The 15,775-nt window shown below is 35.8% G+C and overlaps 2 protein-coding genes and 2 long non-coding RNA genes across 7 annotated transcripts; 1 reads left to right on the top strand and 3 right to left on the bottom strand.

Moving 5' to 3' along the window:
- Positions 1–168: 168 nt before the first annotated feature.
- On the top strand, positions 169–10,763 carry LOC135837059 (uncharacterized). Of its 4 annotated transcripts, none has more exons than XR_010557132.1 (5): positions 169–450; positions 8,618–8,757; positions 9,053–9,160; positions 9,229–10,001; positions 10,181–10,763. It is a non-coding gene; the product is annotated as an uncharacterized LOC135837059 (long non-coding RNA). The 4 variants fall into 4 exon arrangements; XR_010557131.1 differs by having other exon boundaries at positions 213–450; positions 9,053–9,355; positions 9,839–10,001; XR_010557130.1 differs by having other exon boundaries at positions 171–450; positions 9,053–9,993.
- LOC135837055 (uncharacterized) lies at positions 798–4,128 on the bottom strand. Its single transcript, XM_065352192.1, has 6 exons — positions 3,963–4,128; positions 3,700–3,852; positions 3,499–3,616; positions 2,853–2,964; positions 2,496–2,741; positions 798–980 (listed from the first exon to the last, which is right to left on the bottom strand). Exons 1-6 carry the CDS (start codon positions 4,045–4,047, stop codon positions 846–848), a joined length of 849 nt encoding a protein of 282 aa, XP_065208264.1. The 5' UTR covers positions 4,048–4,128; the 3' UTR covers positions 798–845.
- On the bottom strand, positions 4,350–9,053 carry LOC135837057 (uncharacterized). Its single transcript, XM_065352196.1, has 6 exons — positions 8,828–9,053; positions 8,576–8,728; positions 8,382–8,499; positions 5,423–5,534; positions 5,060–5,305; positions 4,350–4,889 (listed from the first exon to the last, which is right to left on the bottom strand). The coding sequence occupies exons 1-6, from the start codon at positions 8,910–8,912 to the stop codon at positions 4,755–4,757; spliced, it is 849 nt and encodes a 282-aa protein (XP_065208268.1). The 5' UTR covers positions 8,913–9,053; the 3' UTR covers positions 4,350–4,754.
- A 322-nt stretch (positions 10,764–11,085) lies between the features above and the next one.
- Positions 11,086–12,803, bottom strand: LOC135837051 (uncharacterized). The gene is made up of 5 exons (XR_010557128.1): positions 12,607–12,803; positions 12,360–12,512; positions 11,773–12,273; positions 11,450–11,695; positions 11,086–11,292 (listed from the first exon to the last, which is right to left on the bottom strand). It is a non-coding gene; the product is annotated as an uncharacterized LOC135837051 (long non-coding RNA).
- Positions 12,804–15,775: the final 2,972 nt, after the last annotated feature.

Genomic DNA, 15,775 nt, shown 5'->3' with positions numbered 1-15,775 from the left:
TTGATGAGGAAACGCCACACATGTGATATGCAAACTGCACAAGCTAAGACGTAGGATGCACTTAGAACTTGATAACTTTGAATTGCTGGGAAAAAACGCAAGTAGGTGACCTACTGCGAGAAACTTTTTCAAGCAACAGTGTACAGATAATGTCCATAGTCGACATCTACATTTTGAAAAATATGGCTGAACACATAAAATTAGGTAATGCGGTCAATCACGATGATTGAAGGTGTCTTTATTCCTGATATGTACTTAGTTCAAACTATGTTTTACCTCGTTCAATGTAAGTATAAAATTATGATACACGAGTTCGTGCGTATAGCTCCGCAAAACATTATTCGCAAAATTTTCCTCCACACTGAGGAAAATACAAATTGAGCTAATGTGTTACATAGGTAAAAATGATTCAAATTACAAAGGAAAATTTTTATTTGCTCCTAAAAATGAGTAAGTACTCTCTAATTCATGCTTATGTAGGTAATACTATGTATTATTTATCAGCATCTTATGGTCAGGTCAATATGGGTAATTGTAAACAGGTTACGTAACTTTCCACTAACTTATCATCGCTTTTAAGTGAAGCTAGGTTGAAATCGCAGAACATTTTTTTTTTCGTCCTATGAGCATAACAGATCTAGGCGAGCATACGTAACTAAAAACTCCAGTCTGATTACCAATACCGATGTTACTGCTGATGAAAATGGGCCAACCTGTATTTGCAGGAAAGAAATTCAACCCAGCAATCTCAACCCAGCAATCTGCGTTTTATCTTTTGATCGAATTTTTCGAAAATAATTGATATAGAGCAAGAAAATTTATTTTATTGGTCGTTAATATTAACATCAACATGGAAGATTCAAAACACATATTCCGGCATGCCTTTCCATTGGAGTCCTAGCCACACCCCCGTCTCGAATGAATTCTTCATTCGCAGCTTTCTGTGAAATATCCTTCAATTTGCCAAACGTTTGTTTGAACTGAAATTAAAAGGACACAGTTTTATGTACAAATCTCAGGTTGCTCAACTTGAAAATTGATCACATTACCAGAAGGCCTTTCCATTTTTCATGAAAAAAGGTCATCTAACTAACGAAGAATCAGCAGTACGCAGATTCAATCATCTTTAGGGGTCATTCCACGTCAATTCCACCAAGAAGTGGTAGAGGGGGGGGGGTCGACGATTTTATTGGAATTTTTCCGGCGGAAAGACCTTTTCAAAGGATGACCTATATGGCGCAAATCGCAGCCCTGTAGCCCTTTTTTAAAGGCTGCTAGGGGGTGTCAAAATTTACAGTGAACTTGAAATATCATTCATTTCAGCAGTGGCTTACTCGATAACCGCGATACATACCAAAACAGAACTTTTTCAAATAGTTAGAGGTTTTAAAAGACTTTTTGTAAAGCTCTTTAACTTTTTGATGATATGAAAATCAGTGTTGCCACTTTTTTTCGTACGAAAAATTAGCTCGAAAAGTTTCAAAACGTAGTTTTCATATCGTTCAGGCTCTCAAAAATTCTGAAAAAAAATATATTATGGATAAATTTTCATGCTGAACAACATATTAAAAAATTGGGGTGGCATTATTTCGTAAAATCGATTTTAAAAAATTGAAAATTTGCGAAAAAATGCGATTTTTTGATTTAAAACATGAAAAAAAGTTTTGATTGGTGAAGTTGACCCATTTGACCCATATTTTTACGTATCCGTTAAAAAAGTTGAAAAAACACGTTCACTCGATGAAATGAACACATCACAAAAAAAAATCAAAATTCGAAAAAATTCAATTTTCAATTCCATACATCAAAAAAAGTTTAAAATTATTCAGTTGTGCTTTTTTGACTTCTTTCTGACGTATTTCATGAAATAGTCAATAAAAATTACACTCATATCGAAAGTGTTTTTTCAACCTTTTCAGTGGATACATAAAAATAGGGGTCAAATTGGTTAACTTCACCAATCAAAACTTTTTTCATGTTTTAAACCAAAAAATCGCATTTTTTCGCAATCATTCAATTTTTCAAAAATCGACTTTACGAAATAATGCCACCCCAATTTTTTTATAATGTTGTTTAGCATGAAAATTTGTCCACAATATATTTTTTTCAGAATTTTTGAGAGTCCGAACGAAATGAAAACTACGTTTTGAAACTTTTCGAGCTAATTTTTTGCACGAAAAAAAGTGGCAACACTGATTTTTATGATATCACCAAAAAGCCTTTCGAAACCCGTAACTATTGGGAAAAGTTTCATTTTAGTAGGTTTCGCGGTTATCGAGTAATCCACTGCTGAAAGGGATGATATTTTAGGTTCACTGGAAACTATGACACCCCCTAGCAGCCTTCAAAAAAGGACTAGAGAGCTGCGATTTGCGCCATTGGTCATCCCTTCAGAAGATCTTTCCACGGGAAACATTTCAAAAAAAATCGCCGACCCCCCCTTACCACTTCTTGATCGAATTGACGTCGAAGGACCCTTAGATAGGTTCATTTACCTGTTCTTTCGAAATGTAATTTAAATGTGGATTCGCGGGTAGATTAATAACCCTAGCGCAGAATTTTTTTCCGAATTCTTCATCGTTAAAATCCGCTATATAAGAAGTGTAAACACTATCGAGGAGAAAATTCACGAACCATCGGTAGGTAAGAGCACATAGAACTTTGGAACAATCTCCTGGTCGTATCAGTTTGCTTCCAATCAGTTTGGATAACCCATGGAACAGTGGGTTAGGAAAATCACCCTATAATACATATGATAATTCACAAAACACAAGACATGTTGTTCCATTTTAATAAGTACTTAAGTAAGGTATTCAGATGTATCGAATAGAATAAAATACTGATGTACTTACATCAGTTGCAATTGGGAAATTCAAGACAATAACTCCGTCGTCGTGGTCTAAGGCTTTTTCGAATGTAATGTATTTCAAATTGAAGAAATATACTCGCGATCGCAAACTTGTTCTGCCCGAATATAATGAACGAATTGAAAAAAAAAACATAAAATAGAAGGAATAGAAATAGGCAATAGCCAAGCAGGGCAGTCGAGAGCTAATGCGGGCCCGAAGCAAATACAATTTGAACAGGGAGCCCAAATGTGAATTTTTAAAATTTTAAAACAAGAAACAAATTAGCCCGAGTAAAGCAAGGGCGAAAGTTGTTGATAATTTGATTTCAAGAGGTACAAAGACGATATTACTTTCAGGAAGGCGATTTTTTCTTACGCAAAAAGCTTATTTTTTAGCTTTTAAAATTTCAGAACTTGAAAGATTTTTTTGGAGGATAAAAAATTTTAAAATTTGTAAAAAACAAATTAAAAATTGAAAAATTAACCGCAGCAAGTAAAAGTAATGTAATTTTTAGGAGTCAAGTAGTAGTTTTGGGGGATTCCAGAGCCTCTGATAGATTCTCAGTGAAATAGCAATTACTGTTAATGACCAGATTTTGAGCGGCTTTCTCGCCATACATACTTATTCACGAATCACCTGACCTACTTACTCATTCCATGGGCCAATTTTCCAAAACATCGAATACTTATGATATTCGTAATTATCTTTGCCAAAAACACCTCCAGTTATGGTTGCCACAGTTTTAGGAGTAAGAATTCTCATATCGACTGTACATAATATCGTATAATCTCATTAGTAAAATTTCCACCACTGATACCAAAATCCAGAATTTGTACTGATGAAATCATACGTGATGTCGACGTCAGATTAACCAGACTCGTCTCATCCAAGGCATTGAAAAAAGTCAACGGTCTCCAAGATCCAAGTAATTCAGATGAAGCTTTGATAGCTGTTTTTATGCCAGTGCGAACAGCAAGACCTGGCGTGAACAGTTCTTCAAAAGCTGAAATTTTTTTTCAAAATGTCCGATGAGTAAATATTTTCTCAGTTATTTGAACTTACGAGTATCCAAGTACACGATTATGAAAAACGTTTTGAAAAAAAGTAAATTACCAAAAACGAAATTTTCTCTGGAAAAAAATAAACCGTCGATATTGAATAGCAAAAAGCACAACAAAATTTTACGAATTGAATACATCTTTGAACAGATCCTGTCACATGCAATTACTGAATTCGAAACGATCTAATAGTGCAATGGTTAAATTTCGCCCACAAATTTGTACCATGTTATTTTTCCGAGTCAATAACGTCTTATCGTGTTTTTCTATTTTACAACAGGCAAGTATTGATGAATGATGATTGATAAGCAAACACCACACATACGATATGCAAACTGCATAAATTGTTTAAATTACGTTTTACTTACATAATACCTCGTAAAATGTAAGAATTTACACCTGGTAAAATATTTGGCAGAAAACTTTATTAGGGGTACACGATATTTCTGCGCACCCTGTCGGATCAGGTTATTGATTCAAATACGTATAAAAATATTGGAAATATAACTTATAATAGTTATAATAGAGTGGCGAGTACCGGTACGTTTAATGAGACATTTAATGATGAATCGTTTCCGTTTCCATTTCCATAAATAACACGATAACAACCTGAAGTAGCGTACTGACTCGATTCATCAATGTTAAGGTAAAGAGTTACGTACTTGAAGAAACGAAAAGGTACACCATTTCACTCTTACAGTATGTATTTAGCAGTAAAATTGAGCCAACGAATTTCACAGGTGCGTAAAAATGATTCAAATTACAAAGAAAAATTGTTTACCTGCTCTTGAAAATGAGTAGTTAAATAAGTATCGTTAAACATTAACATATTTTAAAAACACACTAATCATGCTGGAAGATTCAAAACACATATTCCAGCATGCCTTTCCACAGGAGTCCTGGCCACACCCGCGTCTCGAATGAATTCATCACTCACAGCTTCCTGCGAGATATCCTTCAGTTTGCCAAACGTTTGTTTGAACTGAAATTAATAGGACACAGCTAGTGTTATCAAATTTCAGTTGACTCAACTCAATAACTGATCACTCTATGAGAAGCTCTTTCCATTTTTCATGAAAAAAGTCATACTCGTACAAGCAACGAAAAATCATTAATACGTAGATTCAATCATATTTAGGTAGGTTCATTTACCTGTGCTTTCGAAACGTAGTTTAAATGTGGATCGGCAGGCAGATTAATAACCCTAGCGCAGAATTTTTTTCCAAATTCTTCATCGTTGAAGTCCGCTCTATAAGAAGTGTAAACACTTTCGGGGCGAAAATTAGCGAACCATCGGTATGTTAAAGCACAATGAACTTTGGAATAATCTCCTGGTTGTTTCATTTTTTTCCTAATAACTTTAGATAACCCATGGAACAACGGGTTAGGAAAATCACCCTATGAAAATTCACGAAACATAAGGACAAATTGGTTTATTTGTTTCATTTACGAGTAAAACAATACATAGGTATACTCAGGGGCATCGAATAAAAAAATATGTACCCGTGTACTTACATCAGTTGCAATTGGAACGTTCAAGACCATAATTCCGTCGTCGTGATCTAAAGCTTTCTCGAACGAATTGTATTTCAAATTGAAATAATAAACTCGAGCCCGCAAACTTGTTCTACCCGAATACAATAAACGAATTTATAAAAATAAAATAGAAGCAATAGACAATAATTAGACATAGTCATAAGTGGGACCATCGAGAACCAATGTGGGCTCGGGGCAAATAAATGGGTGTCTGGTGAGTGGATGCCAAAATTTCAGATTTAGATATAAACGGCTACGATTTGAAAAAAAAACACTCACGCATTTAGCGTGAGGAGATCAACTTTTCTTCAAATAAAATCTTTTACGAACGAATTGATTCACTTTTTTTGAAACAGTTGTACAGCAATTGATTTGTTTACAATCGAATCGAATCGTTTACAAACGATTGGTGTGATTAAATAAATTTATTGATTTCTTGGTGAACCTTTCGCAAACAGATCAATTAATTTACGATTGATTCGGGTTTTGTGAAATTATTGTAGGTAGCTACATTAAGTACCCTATAGGAATTGATCTGTTTTTATCTTTTCAAGCAAAGTGAATCGAATCGAATCATTCACAACCGATCGGCGATTGAACAAATTGATTGATTCCTAGGTGAATCATTCACGAACGAATTGAATAATTTTTGGTGAATCATTCGCGAACGAATTGATTCGTATAAGTGACTCGTTCGCGAACGAATCGATTAATTTACTCAATTTATGGTGAATGGTGAATTATTCGCGAACAAATTAAATAATTCTTGGTGAATCATTCGCGAACGAATCGATTCATTTACTCAATGTTTGATGAATCATTCGCGAACGAATTGATTCGTATAAGTGACTCGTTCGCGAACGAATTGATTCATTTACTCCATATTTTGGTGAGTCATTTACGAACGAATTGTATAATTCTTGGTGTGTCATTCGCGAACGAAATGATTCGTATAAGTGACTCGTTCGCGAACGAATTGATTCATTTACTCAATGTTTGATAAATCATTCGCGAACGAATTGATTTGTATGAGTGACTCGTTCACGAACGAATCGATTCATTGACTCAATTTATGGTGAATCATTCATGAACGAATTAAATAATTCTTGGTGAATCATTCGCGAACGAATTGATTCGTATAAGTGACTCGTTTGCGAAAGAACAGATTCATTTACTCAATTTTTGATGAATCATCCACGAACAAATCGATTCATTTACTCAATTTATGGTCAATCATTCACGAACGAATTGATTCGTATAAGGGACTCGTTCGCGAACGAATAGATTCATTTACTCAATTCTTGGTGAATCATTCGCGAACGAATCGATTCATTTACTCAATGTTTGATGAATCATTCGCGAACGAATTGATTCGTATAAGTGACTCGTTCGCGAACGAATTGATTCATTTACTCCATATTTTGGTGAGTCATTTACGAACGAATTGTATAATTCTTGGTGTGTCATTCGCGAACGAAATGATTCGTATAAGTGACTCGTTCGCGAACGAATTGATTCATTTACTCAATGTTTGATAAATCATTCGCGAACGAATTGATTTGTATGAGTGACTCGTTCACGAACGAATCGATTCATTGACTCAATTTATGGTGAATCATTCATGAACGAATTAAATAATTCTTGGTGAATCATTCGCGAACGAATTGATTCGTATAAGTGACTCGTTTGCGAAAGAACAGATTCATTTACTCAATTTTTGATGAATCATCCACGAACAAATCGATTCATTTACTCAATTTATGGTCAATCATTCACGAACGAATTGATTCGTATAAGGGACTCGTTCGCGAACGAGTAGATTCATTTACTCAATTTTTGGTGAATCATTCACGAACGAATTGTATAATTCTTGGTGAGTCATTCGCGAAGGAAATGATTCGTATAAGTGACTCGTTCGCGAACGAATCGATTCATTTACTCAATGTTTGATGAATCATTCGCGAACGAATTGATTTGTATAAGTGACTCGTTCACGAACGAATCGATTCATTTATTCAATTTATGGTGAATCATTCACGAACGAATTGAATAATTCTTGGTGAATCATTCGCGGACGAATAGATTCATTTACTCAATTTTTGATGAATCATCCGCGAACAAATCGATTCATTTACTCAATTTATGGTCAATCATTCACGAACGAATTGATTCGTATAAGTGACTCGTTCGCGAACGAATCGATTCATTTGCTCAATTTTTGATGAATCATCCGCGAACAAATTGATATGCATAAGTGACTCGTTCGCAAACAAATCGATTAATTTACTCAATTTTTGGTGAATCATTCACGAACGAATTGAATAATTCTTGGTGACTCATTTGCGAATAAATTGATTCGTATAAGTGACTTGTTCGCGAACGAATCGATTCATTTACTCAACTTTTGGTGAATTATTTTTTGGGGCATGTAACATATCAAAATTCACGCCAGAGGTCGCCATTAACGAATAAACTAATAAAAACGCTATCAACTTAACTCTCCTTCCCCAAAGTCAGGAAACAAAATGATTTGAGCCACTTCTAATTTTATTCCATAACAATTTCTCGGTAAAGAGTGATGAATTTTGGTTCTTTCGATTCCCAGCGGTAAGAAAAAGTTTTGCTGTTTTCTCCCCCTTTTTTTTTCATGATGCCCTGTTTGTTTGACACTTAGTAGCTTACTAACTTTTTCTATTTTTAAAATTATGAAACAAAAATTTTGACAATCCCCCTTATTCTTTCACACTTTTTATTATTTATTTTTTAAATATTACCTATGAATTTCTAAGAATTTTCTGCCAAGTGATGATAAATTTGTAGGGGAGAGGGGGAAAAACATTAAAATGTTGAAAATTGAAAAAAAAAAAAGAAATCGAAATGCTTTTTGAAGTACCTAGGTATAATGAAAAAATAGTATTGACCAGACCTACGAACTTACTCGTTACACGAGCCAATCTTCCAAAACATCGAATACTTATGAAATTCGTAATTATCTTTACCAAAAACACCTCCAGTAATGGTTGCCACAGTTTTAGGAGTAATAACTCGCATATCGACTATAATATCGTAATCTCATTAGTAAAATTTCCATCACTTGTAACAAATCCAGAATTTGTACTGATGAAATCATACATGACTTAGACGTTAGATTAACCAGACTTGTTTCATCCATAGATGTGAAAATAGTCAACGGTTTCCAAGATCCGAGTAATTGAGATGAAGCTTTGATAATTGATTTAATGCCAGTACGAACAGCAAGACTTGGCGCGAACAGATCTTCAAAAGCTGGAATTTTTTTTCAAAATGTTCGACGAGTAAATATTTTTGAGTTATTTAAACTTACGCGTATCCAAGTACACTATTATGAAAAAAAATAATAATTACCTAAAACGAAATTTTCTCTGGGAAAAAATAAACCGTCGATATTGAATAGCAAAAAACACAATAAAATTTTACGCATCGAATACATCGTTGAAGAGATCCTATCAAATGCAATTTCTGAATTCTAAACGATTTAATAGACTAATGGTTAAATTTTGAACACAAATTTGTACCAGGTTATTTTTCTTAATCAATAACACCCTATCATGTTTTTCTTTTTTACAACAGTTATTGATGAATGATTGATGATTGCCCAACTTGTGATAAGCAAACTGCATAAGCTAAGTAGGATGCACCTCGAACTTGCTAAACTTGAATAACTGGAAAAGAAAACAAGTAAGTATAGGTAGACCTAGCATGAGAAAGTTCAGGCAACGGTTTACAGGCACAAGTAATGTCAACAGCCGACATCGACATTTTGAAAAACATGGTTAAACACATAAAATCACGTAGATAATGCTGCCAATCACGATGATTGAAAATGTCTTTATTCCTGATAGTTTAAATTACGTTCTACCTCGTACAACGCACGTAAGTACATATAAAATTCCGCAAAACATTATTTACGAATTTTTCTGCTGCACTGAGAAAAATTTATAAGGGAGTTTTTACTAAAAAATTATAAGATTTTGATAGAATTCAAACCCACTATTATTTTTGAACTCCTGACCGAGAAGAAGGTTCGATTTGAAACGCTGAATCTCGTAACGCAATTTAGTTTTTGGCCAGAGTATGGTCTGAACATATCAATGCCACAAGCCGAATTTCATCATAAATGAGGCTATTCTGGAGCCTCCAGGCGCGATAATAAATTTCTACTGAAGGCGTGAAAGTCAATTCGGGCTGTTTAAAATCGAATTGTGGCTTCGAGTTTATCCACATTTAAGCCAATTTTCAGGCCGCCATTCATCATCGTTTGATGACCTCTGACCTCTAAACATGATCTGATTTTGAAAAAAAAATCCGCCGATTTGGCGTGAAATGACCCTGTATATTTTGTGTATATATTTACAGCAGTTGGACGTGTACGCTTGGACATGTTGTGGTCATGATTTTTCAAAAAGCGAGGCAAACAGTTTCCAAAAAATTCAAGTCAAAAGAGCATGCAACATTCTATCCAGACATAATGGAGCTCTTTGAAGATAATCCTGCATTCTATCATCAATTAGGTTTGTTTGTGAGTAATTGTACACGTAATGTCTACTTACGATTCCAACCAAGAACATCTTACTGGCAAAAATACTGGTCATAAATCAGTTTTTCTTTTTCAGTTTCGTGTTTCATTGAATCCAATTTTTTTCTTCAGTTTATAAAATAAATACGTACACATTGGTTCTCTATTATATTTTTTATTAGGGTACCGAAGCAACGCTTATGAAAAACACTATTGATGATGCCAAACAGTACTACGACGAAATAATAAAGCTACTCGATGAAAATGAAGCGAAGATTGAAAATCTTCAGATAGCTATGGACAGATTAGAAGAAAATTTGATCGTGGGGAAATCACTTATGGTTTTGATAAACCGGTCCCGCATCGTTTATCATCCTGGAAGAGAGGGTAAGCAGGATTTTATAGAGACCTTCCGGGAATTGAGTGGAGAATTTCACAACGTGTATTTTGAAGCATTAGAACTACGCCGATTTGCGAAACCCGCAGAATTGCACTGGGTGTGGAAAAATGGGAGACTGTAAAGTACGTGTCCGAGTATTGGAGCTTGCATGTTTAAATTATTTATTATAGATACGATTACCCAGATTAAAGTTGCTATAGATTATAAATCGTTATTATTATAATTCAATAGAATACATGCCACAAAAATTGATACTCAGGGTACCAGTACTTATTCCTTTTATTTGAATTAAAATAAAATTGGCAATAATGATGAAAAAATTGAAACCATCTGGGTCGTTTTTCCCAAAACAGTTTGGGCAGCAACGGTTGGGGAAAAAATCACGATTGTTTTCATTGAGGGGCCATTTCTCCCCTCCAGGTCCACCTCCGGATCTAAAAAAAATTCTGAGTAACTTAAACTCAAAATGAAGGTTTCTGTTAAATTTAGTCAAAGTCTGTCGACTTTTTCGCCCATAAATTCAAGAGGGATTGTCCATGTAATAAGTAGGTGAAATAGGTTAATTCGATGACGAGACAACTTGTATGTATTTGCAATAAAGAAGTTCGTCACAAAACTTCCTTCGATAATGTAAAAGAATAATTCCCCCCTCATCATGTGATTCATTGAAAATAATTAAGTAGGTACTAAACAACGAGAACATTTATTTTAATCATTAATATTCATAATTCACATATTTCAAATCACATTAAGGTATAATCATGCGTGGAGATTACAAACGCTAATTCCTTTGTGCCTTTCCACTGGCGTCTTAGCAACACCTGCATTTTGAAGGAAACCATTAGTCACAGCTTTCTGCGAAATTCCTACAAGTTTTCCAAACGTTTGTAGGAACTGAAATGAACAGAAACCCGTTTAGAAATACCCCATTTCACGCGAATCAAAATGGAAAAAAGACAAGAGAATACGCAAAGGCCTTCAATAAATTCCATAAAAGCGTTATCGAAGAGCCTGAGTAGATTCAATCCAAACAATACCAAGGTACATTTACCTGTTCTCTTGAAATGTAATTCAAATGCTGATTCACAGGCAAGTTAATCACAACAGCACAAAATTTTTTTCCAAATTCTTCATCGTAGAAATCAGCGGTATAACTCTCATAAATACTATCAAGGGGGAAATTCACGTACCATCGGTAGGTGAAAGCGCTATGAACCTCGGAGAAGTCTCCGGGTCATTTCAGTTTTTTTCCAAATAGTTCAGAAAGTCCATAAAACAACGGGTTAGGAAAATGACCCTACAAAAATTCGCAACACACCACAGGACAAGTTGGTGAATCTTAGTCTAGTTCATCGAATAAGGAAAAGTACTTACATCAGTTGCAACTGGAGAATTCATGATCATAATTCCGTCATCGTAATCTAAAGCCTTTTTGTACTTATGTATTGTATTTCAAGTTGAAGAAATATACTCGACACTCCATACTGGTTCTATACAAATATACAAAAAACAAAACCAAAAAAAATGAATTGAGGAAGGAAAAAAATTAAAATCTGCTGGAGTCTCCAGAACGGTTCGAAAAGATCACATATCTAATCGAGAGCCCAAAAGTAAAATAAACATCAAATTTCAGCTTTCCAAGTCAGTTTGGTAAAATTTAAAATTTTTCTCATTTATGGCAAAAATTTAAATTTTTAAAAATTCGCCAAAAATTGAAAAAAGAAGATAATTTTTCCGTCGCATTCAGCAATCCTCAAGCCATACTTGAGCCAGTATTCCAATAGCACGAATACTTATGAAATTGGTAATTATCTTGGCCAAAAACACCTCCAGTCACGGTTGCCACAGTTTTAGAAGTAAGAATTCGCATATCAACTGTACAAATAATATTAATTGTAATATCATCAGAAAAATGGCCGTCATTATCACGAAATCCAAACTTTATACTGATAAAATCATACGTGACTGAGACGTTAGATTAACCAAACTAGTTTCGTCCAATGGTGTGAAGAGAGTCATTGGTCTCCATGATCCGAGGAAATGAGATGAAACTTTGATTGCTGTTTTTATAGCAGTGCGAATAGCAAGACCATGCGTTGATGGGTTTTCAAAAGCTGCAATATTTTTTAAAGGTGTTAGTCAATGAATAAGTATTTTAGAGTAATTTGTAACAATGTATTGTTTTTAAATGTAAAAAATCCATATTACCGAAAACTAAAGTTTCTTTGGAAAAAAATAAACCATCGGTGTTAAAGAACAAGAAGCACAACAAAATCTTACTCGTCAAATACATTGTTGAAAGGATACTATGCAATTTCTGAACTCGAAACGATCGCAAGCGAAGCAGTGGTGAAATTTTTCCCACAAATACCTGCTAGATAACCTTTATTTTTCTGAGTTAATTACACATTGTCGTGTTTTTCTAGGTTACAAAGTTGCCGGTGAATCATTTAGATAAGGAGACAACACAAAAATGCAATATTCATATTGCTTATGGTACTAGATAGGTCAGTTTTAACAGTTCGAAAAATACGTGTAAGTATAGGTTAACTGCTATTATGAGAAAATTCAAGCAACCGTTTACAATGTCAACCGACTTCAGCATTTGACAAATGATATGATGAAATAAAACTGTGTAATGATTCGAATTATAATGACTGAAGGTGTCCTTACTGCTGTCAATTTCAATCACCTTCTACCAAGTCACCAAACATCACGTATCCCCTTGTACAATCACGCATATAGCTGGCAAAAATTTTTGTGATGAAATTGGCTGTCTCCCTTTCACCATAGACTCAAAAATTGATCCTAATCTTCCACATGCTTATGACTCGTATCTCCATAACTCCTCTTCCATTCTGAACTCAATTCAGCTATTTTCTGTTCCCCCATTCAATCCAGAAAATCCTACAAAAGCTAAAAAAAAAAGTCGTAGCAGTCTGCCGCTACGTAAGAGCCAAATTTTTGTGCAAGAAACATTGAGGGCTCTTGAACTACTCGCACCCTCGCTTCGCTCCTGTGCTTCGCCTGTATTTGGGGGGACTTTGTCCCCCCTGCACCCCCCTTGGGCTTTGCCCAATTACCTCCTGCTAATGTCTTTTTTTCGTGTTCGATTTCTTTCTTATGTTAGCGTCCCCCCGGCACCCCCCTTGGGCTTCGCCCAACTCTCTTCTTCCAGTGTTTCCTTCCTATATTCGCGGGGGTACTCCGTCCCCCCTGCACCCTCCTCGGGCTTCACCGAACTCTCTACTTCCCCCTTCAAAAAATGTGGTTACAAACCTGTCTTGACCCTGAAACAGGTCAAATGGGGGTGGAAGGTTGAAACTGGCAAAAGGCACTTCGGGTACATCCTCCAACTGTACTGTGAAAATTTGGACCCTCTAGGTCAATTTGGAGGGGCTGTAGGCTTGGCTAAAGGTCAAAATTTTCAAAAAACACGTAAAATCCATGAAAAAAATCCACTTTTTTGTCCCTGGAGAGGGGTCAAATGGGGTTGGAAGGTTGAAACCTGCAAAAGGCACTTCGGGTACACCCTCCCAATGTACTGTGAAAATTTGGACCCTCTAGGTCAATTTGGAGGGGCTGTAGGTCTGGCTAAATGTCAAAAAACATGCAAAAATCCACTTTTTTGACCCGGGAGAGAGGTCAAATGGGGTTGGAAGGTTGAATCCTGCAAAAAGCATTCAAGGGGCACCCTCTTATTGTATGCTGAGAATTTGGACCCCCTAGCTCAATTTTAGGGGTGAGGGGGGAAAATGTGGTGTTTCCCAACTAAAATGGAGTGGGGATGACCTGGGAAGCTGAAATTTGGATATGTTGATCACAATAGGGGTACTGACCAATGGTATGAATTTGGACCCTTTTCATTCATTTGGGGTCATATTATGCCCCTCCAAAAAAATGACCTTTCTGTAAAAATGGGGTTGGACGGTTGAAACATGCAAAAGGCACTTTGGGTACATCCTCCCATTGTACTGTAAAAATTTGGACCCTCTAGGTCAATTTGGAGGGGCTGTAGGCTTGGCTAAATGTTGAAATTTTCAAAAAAAGACGTGAAATGGATGAAAAAATCCACTTTTTTGACCCTGGAGAGGGGTCAAATGGGGTTGGAAGGTTGAAACCTGCAAAAGGCACTTCGGGTACATCCTCCCAATGTACTGTGAAAATTTGGACCCTCTAGGTCAATTTGGAGGGACTGTAGGCCTGACTAAACGTCAAAAAACACACAAAAATCCACTTTTTTGATCCTGGAGAGGGGTCAAATGGGGTTGGAAGGTTGAAACCTGCAGAAAGCACTCAAGGGGCACCCTCTCATTGTATGCTGAAAATTTGGACTCCTAAGGTCAATTTTAGGGGTAAAATGTGGTTTTTCTCACTTAAAATGGGGAGGGGGTGACCTAGGAAGCTGAAATTTGGATATGTTGATCATAATGGAGGTACTGACCTATGGTATGATTTTGGACCTTTTTCGTTCATTTGGGGCCATATTATGCCCCTCCAAAAAAATGACCTTTCTGTAATTTTTAACTTTGACCATCCCCACTGCAGGGGTCAACTCTAGCTCCCAAAAGAACCCTATTCTCCAAGTTTTATCTCATTTCATTCATTAGAACGTCTCTTGATTAAAAAAGTAAAAAATTCAAGTTTCGGTGAAACTTCTATATATGTATACTGTCTTATAGTACATTGCGAGATCCGACATATACACAGGCATTGCGAGATCCGACCCAAAAAATTTCGAAAAATGCTAAAAACTCAAATAATAACCCTACAACTTCGTTCGAACGAGCGTTGCAGTGTGTAAACAGTGCCTTTCTATGCATTGCCGCCATCAATTTCGCGATCCGCATAAACCGAGATCCACCAACGGCCTAAACCTGATTTGGGGGTGGATCTCGCAAGATGCGTCGTTTATCTATTTTCAAAAATTGTATATAAGTATATGAATAGTGGGCAAAACGAGATCCGGCTGAAAATGTGTGTACAGGGTCCCCCGGATCTCACGAGTACCATGGCATATGAGAGAACTTGCGAGATCCGGCAAAAGGATCTCAGGATCTCGCAATGCCCGATTTTATATAAAACGGATCTCGTAATGTATGGTTTTTACATGTAAACATATAAACATATAAATATTCTAGGGGGGAAACTCGTAACCTTTTTCTTGATTAAACAGCAAACTCATAACGTTTTGACAAACTCGTAACCTTTTAAGGACGTGACTTTTCGATGAGGTGCCATATGAATCTACAAGGTATGGGGAGTCTACTGGCAAAGTTTGAGCAGGGACGTGAGATTGCTGTTTATACACTTTCACATTTTACTCAATTTTCAAATGAGTACATAGCCTAATTAATGGGTACCAGGACATGTGGAA

The sequence above is a fragment of the Planococcus citri genome, chromosome 2 (genome assembly GCF_950023065.1).
Source record: "Planococcus citri chromosome 2, ihPlaCitr1.1, whole genome shotgun sequence".
NCBI lineage: Eukaryota > Metazoa > Arthropoda > Insecta > Hemiptera > Pseudococcidae > Planococcus > Planococcus citri.
The sequence above is the reverse complement of the archived record's forward strand: the minus strand, read 5'-3'. Positions and strand labels throughout refer to the sequence as shown.